Genomic DNA, 13,629 nt, shown 5'->3' on the forward strand with positions numbered 1-13,629 from the left:
GCAGCATCCAGCCCCATGTTTGGAAAAACTGGAGGAGAAAAGGGAAAACGAGGGTTGCCAGCAGTATCTTCTATACCATCTGCTGTGGGAGGGGGCACTGAGGCACAGAGATTTGCATTCCCCACCCCCCCCTCCGTGAGCATCCTCAAGCTCTGGGGTGGGCTCCCACTCAGCAAGCACTGGCTGCCATCTCCCCAGGGAGTGGGGTCGACGTCAGCACTGCCAAGCCCAGCCCTACAAAGAGTGGTGCCGAGCCCAGCCCTACAGAGAGCGGTGCCGAGCTCCTGGGCAGGACGCAGCACCGGCCACCGCCACCCCAACAGGTGAGTGCGATGCGGGGAGCAGGGTGGTGGGACCCCGATCAGCCCTAGCAGCCCCCGGGTACTTGGCTTTGCTCGTGGGTGCTCATCCCCTGCAAGCATCTCCGTCCTTCCCCTGAGACTTTATGGTGCCTGTCCTTGCTGCACCCAAAGCCAGCTCCATGCAGCACCCTGGAGGTATTCGTCCCCTCCATCACCTCCATTCCCGATCCCAGCCCCAAACAGCACCCTGTGGGTGCTTACGCCCCCTGCCATCTGCATTCCCAAACGTGACCCTGTGGTGTCCGTCCTTGCTGCACCCAAGCCAGCACCCATGGGTGCCTGTCCTATCCAGCATCTGCATCCCCAAACCCAGCCCAGGTGGAACCTTGGGGTACCCCTCCTTGCTACACCCAGTTTAGCCCCAAAGAGCACCCATGGGTGATCATTCCCTCCAACATCTCCATCCTGAAACAGGACTCTGGGGTGCTTGTCTTTGCTGCACCCAGCCCAGCCTTATGCAGCACCCATGGGTGCTCTTTCCCTCCAGCACTTCCAATCCCCAAAACAAGCCTAAGAGGCACCTTGGGGCACAGCTTCTTGCAGACCCGAGCCCACACCAAGCAGCACCAATGGGTGCTCTTCTCCCTGTCACCTTCATCCCCAGATGGGACTGTAGGGTGATCAGTGTTACTGCAACCCAGTCCAGCATCCATGGGTGCTCATCCCCTGCAGCACCTCCGTTTTCTGATAAAAATGTGGAGTATCCATCTCTGCAGACCCAAACCAGCCCCAAGCAGCACCCACAGATGCCCATCCCTGGGTACCTCCAACCCCAGTCCCAAAAACCACTCAGGAGGTTCTCATCCCTGCTGACCCAGCACTGGTCTGGGCACTGGTTGGCTACCAGCCCCATTCCCCTATTACCTCTCCATTACTTCCCATTACCCCGCAGCCCTGTTTGGTGCCATGGCTCCTGGTGGCTGCCTGCTGCTGGCCCTGCTGCTGCTGGCAGGCACTGTGCAGGGCCAGCACTGGTCCCACGGATGGTACCCAGGGGGCAAGAGGGACCTCAGCGCCCCACAGGTAGGGACCCTGCGTCCTTTCCCACATCATCCCCTAACCCTAACCCTGTCCTCACGTATTGCCCCCTCAGTGCTCTCACCACCTCCCTCCAATAACCCCCCCTTTGGTTTATTCCCCCCCTATTGCTACGACCACCCCCAAATTTACAGCTCTCCAGATTACCCCTCCCGATTACCCCCTCGCACCCAGGTTATTTCTGCCAGGGTTACGAATCCCCCCATTTATTCCCCTCCAACCCTATGGGATTATCCCCCAAACCCAGAATAATTCCAGCCTGCATCTTTCCCCTCCCTGCCCACCCATGGCGTTACCCACACCCAGTTTCCCCCTTCCTCAGGGTTATTCCCCTTCTGGGATTATATCACTCCCCCTCCATGGGATTATTCCCATTCATATCAATCCCCATTGAGACTCTTCCCATTCCACACACACACTGGGATCACCCATCCCCAGAATTACCCCCACATACACAGATCACGCCCTTTCACACAGGATTATACCCCCACATGGGATTATTCCCACATAAATGGGATGAAACCTCTTCATAACTTCACACCCTTCCACACAGGATTTACCTGACACAGGGGACTACTATCTCACAGATTACCCCTCCATAGGATCATCAACCACTCACACATGGGGTTTTTTACCTCACACTCTGGGTTATTACCCTCGGGACAACCCCCCACCCGCAGGTCCCCGCCGCACTCCGGCCCTGCCCGACCCCGCCGTGCCGCCCGCTCCAGCCGATGCCCTCAACCCTCCGGGCCGCAGTGTGGCGCCCTCTGGAGGCCGCCCTGCGCCAACCGCATTGAGCAGCCCCACGCCGCACTACATTTCCCATCGTGCCTCGCTCCGCGCTCTCCTCTCATTGGTCCGCTACTCCCGCCTTGTTCGCGTCACATCCGGCCTGCTGCTGGCCGCCATGTTGGCGGCGCTGAGGTATTGCGGTCCGCGCTCCTTCCCCGCTGCTGTCACCGGGCCTGTCCCTGCTTGGAGCCCGTGGTTGGTGCCGTGTCGGGGCCGCAAATCGCGGCACGATCCCCCCGCCAAATCTAAAGCGTCGCGGCTGAAAGTGCCTCCTCCTGTCGACCCCGCCGAGCTCTATGTGGTCACCGAACGATACCGGCAGCACCGCCTGGTGCTCAGTGCCCTCCGGTACCGGCGGGGCTGAGAGAGGGTGGGGTGGGCGGGTGTGGGGCTGTTATGGGGCAGAGGAGTTTTGGGGAGAGTGTGGGACGACTGTGGGGGTCTCTGTGAGGCGGCTGTGGGACTGTTTTGGGGCAAAAGTCGGGCTGACGGTGGGGCTGGGGCTGCTGTCAAGGCATGTGGTGGGTATGAGCACTGCTTTGGGGCAAGGTATAATTTGGGGAGTGGTCCAGAGTGGCTGTGGGGCACGGATGCGGCTATGGGGCTGTTGTGGGGTGGAAAGTGGGGTTGTGGTGTGGCATGAGGCTGCTGTGGGGCAGGGGGAGGGTTCTAGTCTGGCTGTGGGACTGCTGTGGGGCAGGATCAGGTTGATGGGACCGTTTTGGGGCAGGGTATGTCACTGTGGTGGGGTAAGGGAGGGTTTTGTGGATGCAGGGTGCATGTGGTGCAGGGAATGGGTATAGGGCTGCTGTAGGATGGGATCAGGATGGTTTGGATGGAGGAGGATTTGAAGGGTGGGTAATAGGGTATCTTAAGGGCAGAGGAGGACTGGGGAGATTCTGGAGTGACTTTGGGACAGGATTAGGGTATGGAGGTATAGAGTGGGATTGGGACTGTGGAACTGTTTTAGGCCAGGATATGGAGTTACAGTGCATCTGTCATTCACAATGTGATTGGGTATGGGGCTGTTTTGGGGCAGGGGATGTGTGGGGGAGTCCAGAGTGGCAGTGGGGCAGAGGAGAGCTGGGGGGAGTTTGAAAGTGATGTGAGGACTGGCTAAAGGGTTACACTGGGCTGGCAGAGGGGTGGATGTTGAGCATCGCTGGGAATGTGGGCTGAATGTGTGGGGGCTGAATGTGGGGCTGTGCTCAGTGCCCTGCTCCTTGGCAGCTCCATCTTCAGGTCCGAGGTGGTGCAGAGGAAGCATGAGGCACAAAAGGATGCTGAGGACTCAGCAGCACTGTCAGAGGAGCACCGTTTGCTGATGGCCTGGAACGATGCTGAGAATGCACGACAGCGGGCACGCAGGTGAGGGCAGGCAGCCTCAGTGCTAACTGCTGCTTCAAGTTGTGCTTCAAAACCAACTAAAACATCCAGATAACCAGGCCATGTTTTTGTAAAAATAAACCTGAGTGGTTCATCCCTGCTTGCCGCTGGTGTGCTGTGACTGTCATAGAAAAAAAAACTCTAAGATCATGAAGTCTAACTGTCAACCCATCCCCACAGTGGCCACGGGCCATGTCCCTCAGTGCCATGTCTCTGTGGTTCTTGAGCACCTACAGGAACGGTGATTTCACAACTTCCCTGGGCAGCTGTGCCAATGCATTGCCACTCTTTCTGAGAAGAAGTTCTTCCTGATTTTTAACCTGAGATATTTCTCTGTTTTCACTCCTATTCTGCTCCCATGGAGCCATCCCCTGGTCAAGCATTGGAAGTGCACTCAGAAAGTCAAAGCAGTCAGCAGATGAATTCAGGCAGAGGTTAAAGGGATGAAGCCTGTTGGTCTGCTCCTCCATTTCTGCTGCACTCAGTCCTGCAGGCATGGTGCCCCAGGGATTGATGTGTCTCACTCAGGTCATAAGTACCTAACATAAGTTTTCTTCTTTCCCAAATGGCAGAGAAGAAAGAATTAGGAAAGAAGAGGAAGAACAGAAGATGCAGAAGCTGCAGGCTGCGGAGAACAAAGCCAAAGTGATGGAGGCCTTTCTGAAGGAGAAAGAGAAAGAAGTCCTGCAACTGCAGGTGAGAGAAGCTGGGGGATGCTGGGCAGATGGCTGCCACCATCCGTGTGAGTGATGCTCTGGTGGCCCACGTTTTGTGGAAGGGAAATGTTGGCTCCTTCCTGGAGCTTGAGGAAAGGACGGAGGTTAAGTGAGAGCTCAGACAGCAGGGATAGGAATAATCACAAGTGAGGGAGTTACGGTGCTGTCTTTCAAACTGACTGCTGGGATGTAAGGTTGGCACGTCTGCAGGAGCCCCACAGCCAGCAGCGGTGTGTGCAGAGGTGCTGGCAACCTCCTGCGGTGCCGATGTGCCCAAAGGCAGATCCTGGTGACCCTTGGGGCTTTCTCTGGTGGTGTGTGCTAACAGCCAACACTCCTCTCTTTCCTACAGGAGGAAGCAAAAACCTTCATCACTCCTGAGAACCTGGAGGCTCGGATTGAGGAGTGCCTGGACAACCCTCGCAACTACAACTTCGCCATTGACAAAGAGGGACGCATCGTCAAGCGCACCGCACTGTCCTAGCAGCTCTGTCTCATGGCTGAAGGGGATGTGCTGGCCTGGCCTCCACCTGGAGGCCGGGGTTCTTCCTTTTAATGCACAAATCAGCCACAGAATTGATGGACAAACAGCCTGCTTCCTGTGCTGCTGTTGCAGAGGTAGGGGGAGAGGAGGGAAATGGTGTTATTTTGAGGTGCAGAGCAGCACTCTGCCTCAGTCCTGCAGTGAGGCAGGCAGGAGGAGGAGGAGCTGCTGGTGTTCTGCTCCCGTTGCTCTGCAGTTCCACCTCCCTCTGTTGGATCCCCACTGCCCTTGGCTTGGAGGTGAGGTGGAGCAAAGCAGACTCCAAGGCAAATCCTCAGTGGTTTTGCACTGGAGAGATCTCATCCTTTTGTCTCCTCCACTCAGCTGAAGCACCTCAATCTCTGTTCACTCTCCCTTTATCTTTGGCCTTCTGATTTGTTTTTCTGCACTCAATTGGTCTTAAATACGTGCAAGAAAAAGGCACACCTGTTGGACCTGGGCCTTGCACAGTAACACATTGCAGGGAGATTGTATCTGACTGGTTTTGCACCCTTACCTCTGTGGAACCCTGTGACTACATCTGCTTCTGGCACAAGCCCATCATGGCCTCTTGTGCCAGTGGCCCCAGCACTGTTTGCATTTCTGCCCCTCTGGATGCCTTTGATGGAAAACAAGGTCTGGATTGTTTTGTAGAAAACACAGACGCTGTGTTTTTTGTTGGTAGGTGAAATAAATCATTGTTTCTGTGTTTTCTGCTACGGTGGAATGACCTGTTGTTCCTGTTCATCCTTTAAACCCTCCCTTGCCTTTCGGTACTTGAAGGGAGTTTATAAACAGGAGGCAAACTGATTTTTTCTTTTTTTAATTACATGGTGTAATAGTGATAGGATAAGGGGGAATGGTTTTAAACTAAAAGAGGGGAAATGTGAGGTAGATAGGAGGAAATTCTTTACTCAGAGAGTGGTGAGAGAGTGATGATAATGCTGCCCAGAGAGCTGTGGGTGCCACATCAGTGGAGGTGCTCAGAGCTGGGTTGGATGGGGCCCTGGGCAGCCTGAGCTGGTGAGTGCAGCCTGCCCACCCAGTGGAACTAGATGGATTTGAGGTCTCCTCCAACCTAAGTCATTCTAGGATGACTTTTAGCACAACAGAATTAAGAAAATCACAGAGGACTTCTGAACAGCACCGTCTCAGTAGGATCCTAGAGCTGAACCAGGCAAGGATGGAGAAAAACACACGAATACTTTCTTTTTTTAATTCTCTCCAAGTTTTATTTCTAATTAAGAGCATCACTTCAATCTGAATCATGGTGCTGGGTGCTGCGCTGGTGCAGCCCATGGGACAGCAGATCCTGCTGGTTTTTCCTCCTATGCAAACAGCATTTCTTGGTTGCAGGATGAGTCAAGCACGCAGCCCTCTGCTCAGGAAGAGAAGAGGAAATGAGCACCAAGCAGCCCTCAGAGCCCCCTCCCTGTGCTGTAACATCAAACAACTTGGCCTTGGTGCCCCGCAGTAGCGACAGGTCCATCCTCAGTAACATCCTCCCCCTCCCTGTTCTGTACCACAGCCCTGGGGTGGATGTGAGGGCCCCCCCCTGGTCTCTCCACGTTGCTCACCACTGCTGCAGCAGATTCCTGGTGCTGCACAGCTCGCCCCATCCTCGCCACAGGCTTTCCTCCCAGACTCACAGGGTGTTGGCAGGAAGTTCTCCTCCTGGCACCGCAGGGTTTCAGAGGTGCCCAGGTAGCAGCCCAGCTCCTCCCCACAGCAGATGTTGGGGCCAAAGCAGTGGCCTTTGTTCCTGGGGCCGCAGGGCAGGCACTGCTCAGGGCATTGAGGAACAGCGTTAGGGATTGAGCCTGATCTCCCTGCCCTCTGCCAGTGTGCTTGTCCTCATCTTGCTCTCAGCTCAGTCCTCATCCCAGTGGTTTGCTCTGGAAGGCTCTGGGTTTGTTTTCATGTAGGAGTGATGAAAAGACGTTGATCTTTTCTCCCAGATAACAGTGGTAGGATAAGAGGGAATGGCCTCACACTGCACCAGTGGAGGTTCAGGTTGGATATGAGGAAAGAATTCTTCAAAAGAAAAGGCATTGACACAGGTGGCACAGAGAGGGCTGAAATCCCCAAACCTGGAGGTGTTCCAGAGCTGGAGATGTGGCACTGAGGGATGTGCTGGGGTTGGACTTGGTGCTCTTAGAGATCTTTTCCAACCTGAATGATTCCATGACGATCGTGGCTTTAGTCAAATGGCTGATCATGCACCAAATTCACCCTCCAGAAGTTAACATCCTACATAAAAGTGGTGCCACTGCCCCATTGGAATTGTTTTTTTTCCCAGCATTGAGAAAAAGCAATGGGTTTTCATCAGCGTATTGCTTCTGGCTGCCTTTGCAGCTTCCTTTTGCCTCCCCATCCCCAAACTGCTTTGCTTTAAGATTCCCCCCTCTCTGAAACCCCGTTCCTATAACATCCGTGCACCTCACCTTGCTGTTTGGCAAGCTCAGAGCTGCCCGATGAAGGGGTGGCAGGTGCTCTCACAGCCCACCCAGCCCACAGGGACCTACCTTCCTGATGTCCATGTCTGGCACGGCACGCTTGCCCCCGATGGGGCAGTTCTGGATGTAACAAGCTGAGGAGAGAGCCAGGAGCCCCAGCAGGCAGACGGTGAGCGCCCTGTAGGACATGGCTGCAGGATCAGGATGCTTCTGGGTCCCGTCCTGGCCAGCAGCAGTATTTATAGGCCCCCCCTGCTAATTATACACGCCAGCACCGTCGTCATTGATTTCCTGTTAAAAACACAAGGCGTTGCTTTCCACACCAAAGGGCTCGGCTAATAACTGGAGGTCGAGGACGTGAGGTCGGTGCTGTGATGCTGATTTGCTTAGTGCTCGCTTTGACCGCTGTAAGGGGATGCACAGGGGCTGCAGGTGCTTTTTTTTGGGGTGAAACCTTCTTGGATGGCCACGCTGTGGTTTTGTGGCTCCTTGTCCTGCTTGGCCAAACCCCATGGGTTGGGTAGGGTTGGAGTTTGGTGATGTGTCCTCCTGGTAGCAGGGTGAATGGGGTGAGCTGAAGTGAAACTCTGTGCCAGCTGGGATTTGAATCTCTTCTGGTGGGAGGAAAAAAAGCAAAGCTGGAGAGCTTTGGGTTGTGATATGTGGTGCCTGGTCATTCATGCCCGTCTCTACCTGGTGTTAGGGGTGCTCAGCAGCATGCATGTCCCATCTGAGAGCGTGGAGACATCACTGAGCATTCCCTAGACCATCCCACCTTCTCAAAAATACCCAATTTACCCATTGGCAAATGCTTGAAAACCCAAATCTCCTGTAACTTCTGCCCTGGAGCCACACACATGGCATGAGTACAGCCAGCCTCCAAGGCCTGAACCTCCCTGCCTTTGTTACTGCAATTAAGGGCTTCCTGACTTGAATAAATCCACTCGCTCTGGACAACGGCTTACGTCTATGGAGACCGTGACCCCGGTCCTTCCCAGTGCCTGCTTAATTGGGGAATGCAGAGCCCAGTGCCACAGAGCTGTCACCTCTGCCATCCCCTGTGCCCTGTGTCTGGTCTGCCACTTAGTGGGGTCATGTGGAGCGGGCTGAGGCTGCAGCTGGAGCGCGGGGCTCCATACTAATGGGGTGGGATGGGGGCTGGTCACCGTGTCGGGGTGATGTGGGCCAATGGGAGCTCCACTACCCCAAGGTGCCACCTCCCTGTGGGGACATTATAAAGGCCAGTTGTCTCCACAAAGCAGCCAGATGCCAGCCCAGGGGGACAGGCGGATGATGGGAACAAGGGACGTGGCTCCTTTTGGGGACGCAGCCCCCAAAACGCCACACGGAGCCTGGAACAGGGAACCCAAAAGGGTAAGAAGTTTAGGCAGCATCTGCCCAAATAGCCCCGGGTTTGGGGGTGTTGTGGGAATGATGTGGGAATGATGCAGTTTGGTGAGCGTTGGTAGTATTGCTGCCAGGGGAAGATCATACGTGTGATCGGGTTCAACTGGGAACCCGAAGCTTGTGGCTTTGGGATGTTTGGGTTTTTGAGTTTGAGGTATTTTGGGAAGATAGTTTCTGGGGTTGGTTCAGCTGGGAACCCGAAGCTTGTGGCTTTGAGGGGTTGGGGTTTTGGTGTTTGGGGTATTTTGGGAGGATAATACGTGTGATTGTGTTCAACTGGGATCCCAAAGCTTGCAGCGTTGAGGGGTTTGGGGCATTTTGGGAGGATAACACAGGTGGTTGGGTAAAACTGGGAGCCCAAAGCTTGCAAGTTTGGTTTTCAGGGTTGGGGAGTTTGGGATGGTTTTTCTTCTTTTTATCCCATTTAGGATGTTGGACCTGGCCAAAGCCACAAGTCTCACAGAGGGGTGAGATGTGATCTGTACGAGGTGTAAGCCCCAGAACCTCTGCCAGGACCTGAACACCAAATCTTCACTTCCCAAAGGCAACAGAGCCCCAGAGTGCAAGGAGGTGACGGCGTCCAAAGGCAGATCCCCATCACAAATCTGAGGACAGAGTGTGAAAGGGAGGTTGGAATCCATGCATGCTGGTGGGATCCTGGGGTGAGGATGGATGGCCTCAAATCGTGGCTCTGGATGGAATTTTTCCCTTTTAGCACCAGGGGGCACCAGCTCAGCAAAATCCTGTCGAATGGGGGCCGAGCCTCCAAGGTGGAAAACAGTGGAAATGGGAAAATGGGTTCAGGGAGTCAGAGGAAGGCATGGCACCCACCTGCATGGCCCCATCCTGCCCATCCCCAAGCTCCCAATGTACCCTGGAGCTCAGCACTCCCCCCTTATCCCCAACACCTCAGACAAAGCCAGCACAGTGCAAGAGGACTTTATTAGATCTGCTATTTACAACGGGTCCTGCTGATATCCCAGCTGCTCAGAGGCCGGGCTGCTTGCCCTGCTGCTGCCTGTTGGCCAGGTGCATCAGCCTCAGCAGTAGGTCCCCAGCTGTGCCATCCAGCACCGTCAGGTTCTTCTCCTCTGCCTCTTCTGGCTGTTCACTGCCTTCCTCCAGGCACACGGCGTCCATGGCACATGTGTCTGCAGTGGGGAAAGCATCACAGTTAGGAGCAATTGGTTTCAGGTCGTAGAATCATAAAATGGGTTGGGTTGAGTGGGGTTGGGTTTGGATGAGTTGAGTTGGGTTGAACTGGGTTGGGTTGGGTTGAGTTGGATTGAGTTGTGTTGGGTGGAAGGATCTTAAAGATCATCTGTTTCCCATCAGAGAAGCCCAAACTCCAGCTTTATTGCTCCCATTAATGAGGAAGCAGGGATTTTTTTGTGGTTTGTGTGTCCAGCAGAGGGATGTCTCACAGTGGAGACGTGGGAGGGAGCTCTGAGCTCCATCTCTGTCCCAAGCTGGCGACATCGTCGCTGCAGCTCTGTGCCTCCGTTTGGAGGATGCTGGTTCAGAAGGTGAATGCTAATTTGGGGGATGCTGATTTTTGAGAACGCTGGTTTGGAGGATGCTGCTGCTTTGGGGAGAGACGCTGATCCTCTTGCAAAGCACCAGAGCACTCACCAACTCTGTGCAACCCCTCAATCCACCCCAGTCCCCATTAACGCTTCCCACCCCAACCACCTCAGCTCCACCCACTCCCCATCTCCCACCACCGAGCATTATCACCCCCAAAACTCCCCCCAGCCCCCCTTACCAGCACTGCAGCAGACACCGTTGGCAGCGCAGCGCCCTCCAGAGCCGCAGGGCTGCCCACCAGCCTGGCAGGGTGAAGGCACATAGTCCTCCTCGGCGCAGCGCCGTGTCTCTGCCGTGCCCAGGTAGCAGCCCAGCTCTGCACCGCAGCAGATCCCGGGTCCGAAGCAGCGACCCCTGTTCCCTGGTCCACAGGGGAGGCACTGCAGGGACAGAGCATGTTTGAGTGCCCATCCTTGAGCTCACAGACCCCCTATAAGACCTGTTTTCTGCACATCGCACAGTGACGCCTGGCCTGTCCCCACCTTTGCCATCCGACGCAGTGGCTTGGTCCCGATGCCACCCTTAGAGTCCTCCTTTGTCCCCCCACAAATGCTCCTGTACCCCCAGCTCAGCCATCACTTCGGGACCAAGCTCTTGGCCCTGTCTCCCAACCCAAAGATTGATTGGCACCAACCAGCAGATGCCAACAACCCCCAGCAAGTTCCAACACCCAGCAGTTGTTGGGCACCTTCCACACCCCACACAGCCCCCATTTACCCCCGTGCCTCCATACCTGCCGCAGGGCTGTATCACCCAAAGCCCTCTTGCCACCCCGGGGGCAGTTCTGGATGTAGCAGGCGGAAGATAAAGCCAGGAGACAGAGGAAGGAGAGGGGCAGCGAAGGCTCTGCCATGCTGTGTGTGCCCAGAGCGATGCCACGCGTGTGGGGAAAGCTGCCCTGCCGTTCGTTGGCTGCGCTGTGTGTCTGGCACTGTGCTGTGCTGGTGCCTATTTATGCTGCTGTCTCCCCTTCCCAGGGGGAGGAGAAGGAGAAGGAGGGCGGGCTGTTGTCTTTTTTTTTTCTCCCCCCCCCCCTTGTTTTCTTTCCCAAATTGCATCCTAGCGAATCTGTAATCGAGGTGATTCAGTGCTGAAGCGCACGCGGCGGCGCTCAGGGACAGCAAATCCCCTGAGCAGGAGGAAATCTGGGGGCATGGACCCCTGGTGTGGACAAAGGGAGGGTTGTGGGAGTTTGGGAAGGGCTGAGAGTTTGGAGGGAGCTGGATTGGCAAGAGAGGGTTTTGGGGGTGTGGGTTTGGAGGGTATCAGTTTAGGGGGGATGGTGGTTTGGGAAGGGATGGTGGTTTGGAGGATAGTGGTTTAGGGAGGGATGCTGTTTTGGAGGGTGCTGATTTAGGAAGGTACCAGTTTGGAGGATGAGGATTGGGGGTGAGATGTGGTTTTGGATGATACGGGTTTAGAGAGGGATGCTGGTTTGGGGGAGACTGCTTTGAAAAGGAACGCCGGTTTGGACGATGAGGGTTTGGAAGATGCTGGCTTGGGGAAGATATTGATTTGGAGGATGACGATTTGGGGAGGGATGCTGGTTTGGAGGATGTTGGTTTAGAGCAGGATGCTGGTTTGGGAAGGGATGCTACTTTGGAGGATACTGGTGTAGGGAGGAATGCTGCTTTGGAGAGGGATGCTGGTACAGAGGATGCTGGTTTAGGAAGGAACCAGTTTGGAGGATGCTGGTTTGAAGAGGAATACCAGTTTGGAGGATGAGGGCTTGGAAGATGATGGTTTGGGGGAGATATTGATTTGGAGGATGAGGATTTGGGGAGGGATGCTGGTTTGGAGGACGTCAGTTTAGAGAGGGATGCTGGTTTGGGAAGGGATGCTACTTTGGAGGATGTTGTTCTGGGGATGATAACAGTTTTGGAGGATGAGGATTTGGGGAGAGGTGTGATTTTGGAGGATTCTGGTTTGGAGAGGGGTTTTGGTGGAGAAGGGATGCTGGTTTAGGGAGGATACTGATTTGGAGGATGAGGATTTGAGGAGAGATGTTGTTTTGGAGGACGTTAATTTGGAGGATGCCAGTTTAGCGGGGATTTTGATTTGAGGGTTGTTAGTTTCGAAGTGATGCTGGGTTGGAGGATGCTGCTGTTGGGAAGGGATGCTAATTTGGAGATTGCAGCTCTGGGAGGGATGTAGCACTGGGAGCAGGGCTGGACCACGGCTCACTGTGATGCAAAGACCCCCACTGCAACCCGGCTCAGGGGACAGCCATCCCCCGCCATGAATATTCCTGCTGGTCTCATGTTCCCACTCCAGCAAAGCTGAGGGCGACCTCGACGACGTGAAATTAATATGCAGAGGGGAATCAGGAGCCTAATGAGCATCCGCCGTCCTGGTCCCAGCGGCGGTGAGGAGGGGCTGTGGGAGGGATGGGGACGGGCAGTGGGGATGCTGTGATTCCACTGCTGGGATGATTTCCTGCCCTTAAGCACCCCCTGAAATCATCTGCACTAAAGATGAGGGACAGGGGCAGAAAACTACAGAAAAAAATAGGGTTGCAAAGGGGAAACTGAGGCACGGAAGGGTAAGGGTGGGCTCACAGCTTGGGGTGATGCTTACGGTGTCGGCGATCCCAGTCCCAGCCTGGGATGGATGCACCCTCTGGGAGTGTTGGTCCTGGATTTGAGAGCTCGGGGATGAGGGCAGTGGCAGTGATGAATCATTAAGGCTGTACCTTAATGACCAACATCGTTAGCGTTGCCCAGCCCGGCCCTCCGTGCTGCTCACAGCGGGTGCCCAACCCGCTGGCGTTGCAGGGCCGGGGAGGATGTGAAAGCACTCGGATGGGAAAACTTTTCTTTAAAGAAGCCCAAAATGTCACGTCTAAATTGGGAGTTTCGTGCTCATGCTCTGTCTCTTCATTACTGTATCGTAAAATTACATTAGTCAGAACGAGCTGCATTCAAATGACTCTGTGTCTGGAATGATAACGCGGGAATATGAGATTAAAATGTAATTATGCTCTTTAAAGTCAAGGAAGGTTAATAAAATGTTTTCCAAGTTGCAGAGGCTCCGCAGCCACAACGCAGAATCACTTACTGAAATCAAGGGGAGGACGGGGAGGGATGGAGCTGGGAGGGAGAATGGATGCAGAGCACAAAAAGAGTGTTTGGGGGGTGAAAACATTGGGGTCACAGTGGGGGGACATCAGGAGGGCTCAGGCAATGGGGCCGTGGGGCAGAGATGGTCAGGAGCATCCTGCAGGGCAGTGCTACCCAAAGCCCTGCAACACTACGGGGCTCCCTGAGCTCATGGGATCCTTTCTCTGCATCCCCAGCCCTGCTGTGCCACATTCCATTTCATCCCCAGGCTCCTGCAGGCCCCTTCGTTAGCGCTGAGCT

At 54.9% G+C, this 13,629-nt stretch overlaps 3 protein-coding genes across 3 annotated transcripts; 1 reads left to right on the plus strand and 2 right to left on the minus strand.

Moving 5' to 3' along the window:
* Positions 1-1,345: 1,345 nt before the first annotated feature.
* Positions 1,346-4,781, plus strand: MRPS26 (mitochondrial ribosomal protein S26; the record flags this gene model as incomplete). Its single annotated transcript, XM_079534766.1, has 5 exons — positions 1,346-1,385; positions 2,081-2,543; positions 3,426-3,563; positions 4,154-4,277; positions 4,650-4,781. 5 exons carry the CDS (start codon positions 1,346-1,348, stop codon positions 4,779-4,781), a joined length of 897 nt encoding a protein of 298 aa, XP_079390892.1.
* A 1,367-nt stretch (positions 4,782-6,148) lies between these two features.
* Positions 6,149-7,465, minus strand: LOC306945331 (neurophysin 1-like; the record flags this gene model as incomplete). The annotated part of the gene is made up of 3 exons (XM_079534052.1): positions 6,149-6,198; positions 6,398-6,602; positions 7,346-7,465. 3 exons carry the CDS (start codon positions 7,463-7,465, stop codon positions 6,149-6,151), a joined length of 375 nt encoding a protein of 124 aa, XP_079390178.1.
* Positions 7,466-9,670: 2,205 nt separating this feature from the next.
* LOC306945990 (vasotocin-neurophysin VT) lies at positions 9,671-11,123 on the minus strand (the record flags this gene model as incomplete). Its single annotated transcript, XM_079534898.1, has 3 exons — positions 9,671-9,834; positions 10,449-10,650; positions 11,004-11,123. 3 exons carry the CDS (start codon positions 11,121-11,123, stop codon positions 9,671-9,673), a joined length of 486 nt encoding a protein of 161 aa, XP_079391024.1.
* Positions 11,124-13,629: the final 2,506 nt, after the last annotated feature.

This window comes from Tetrao urogallus (assembly GCF_951394365.1).
Source record: "Tetrao urogallus genome assembly, chromosome: 4".
NCBI classification, from domain to species: domain Eukaryota; kingdom Metazoa; phylum Chordata; class Aves; order Galliformes; family Phasianidae; genus Tetrao; species Tetrao urogallus.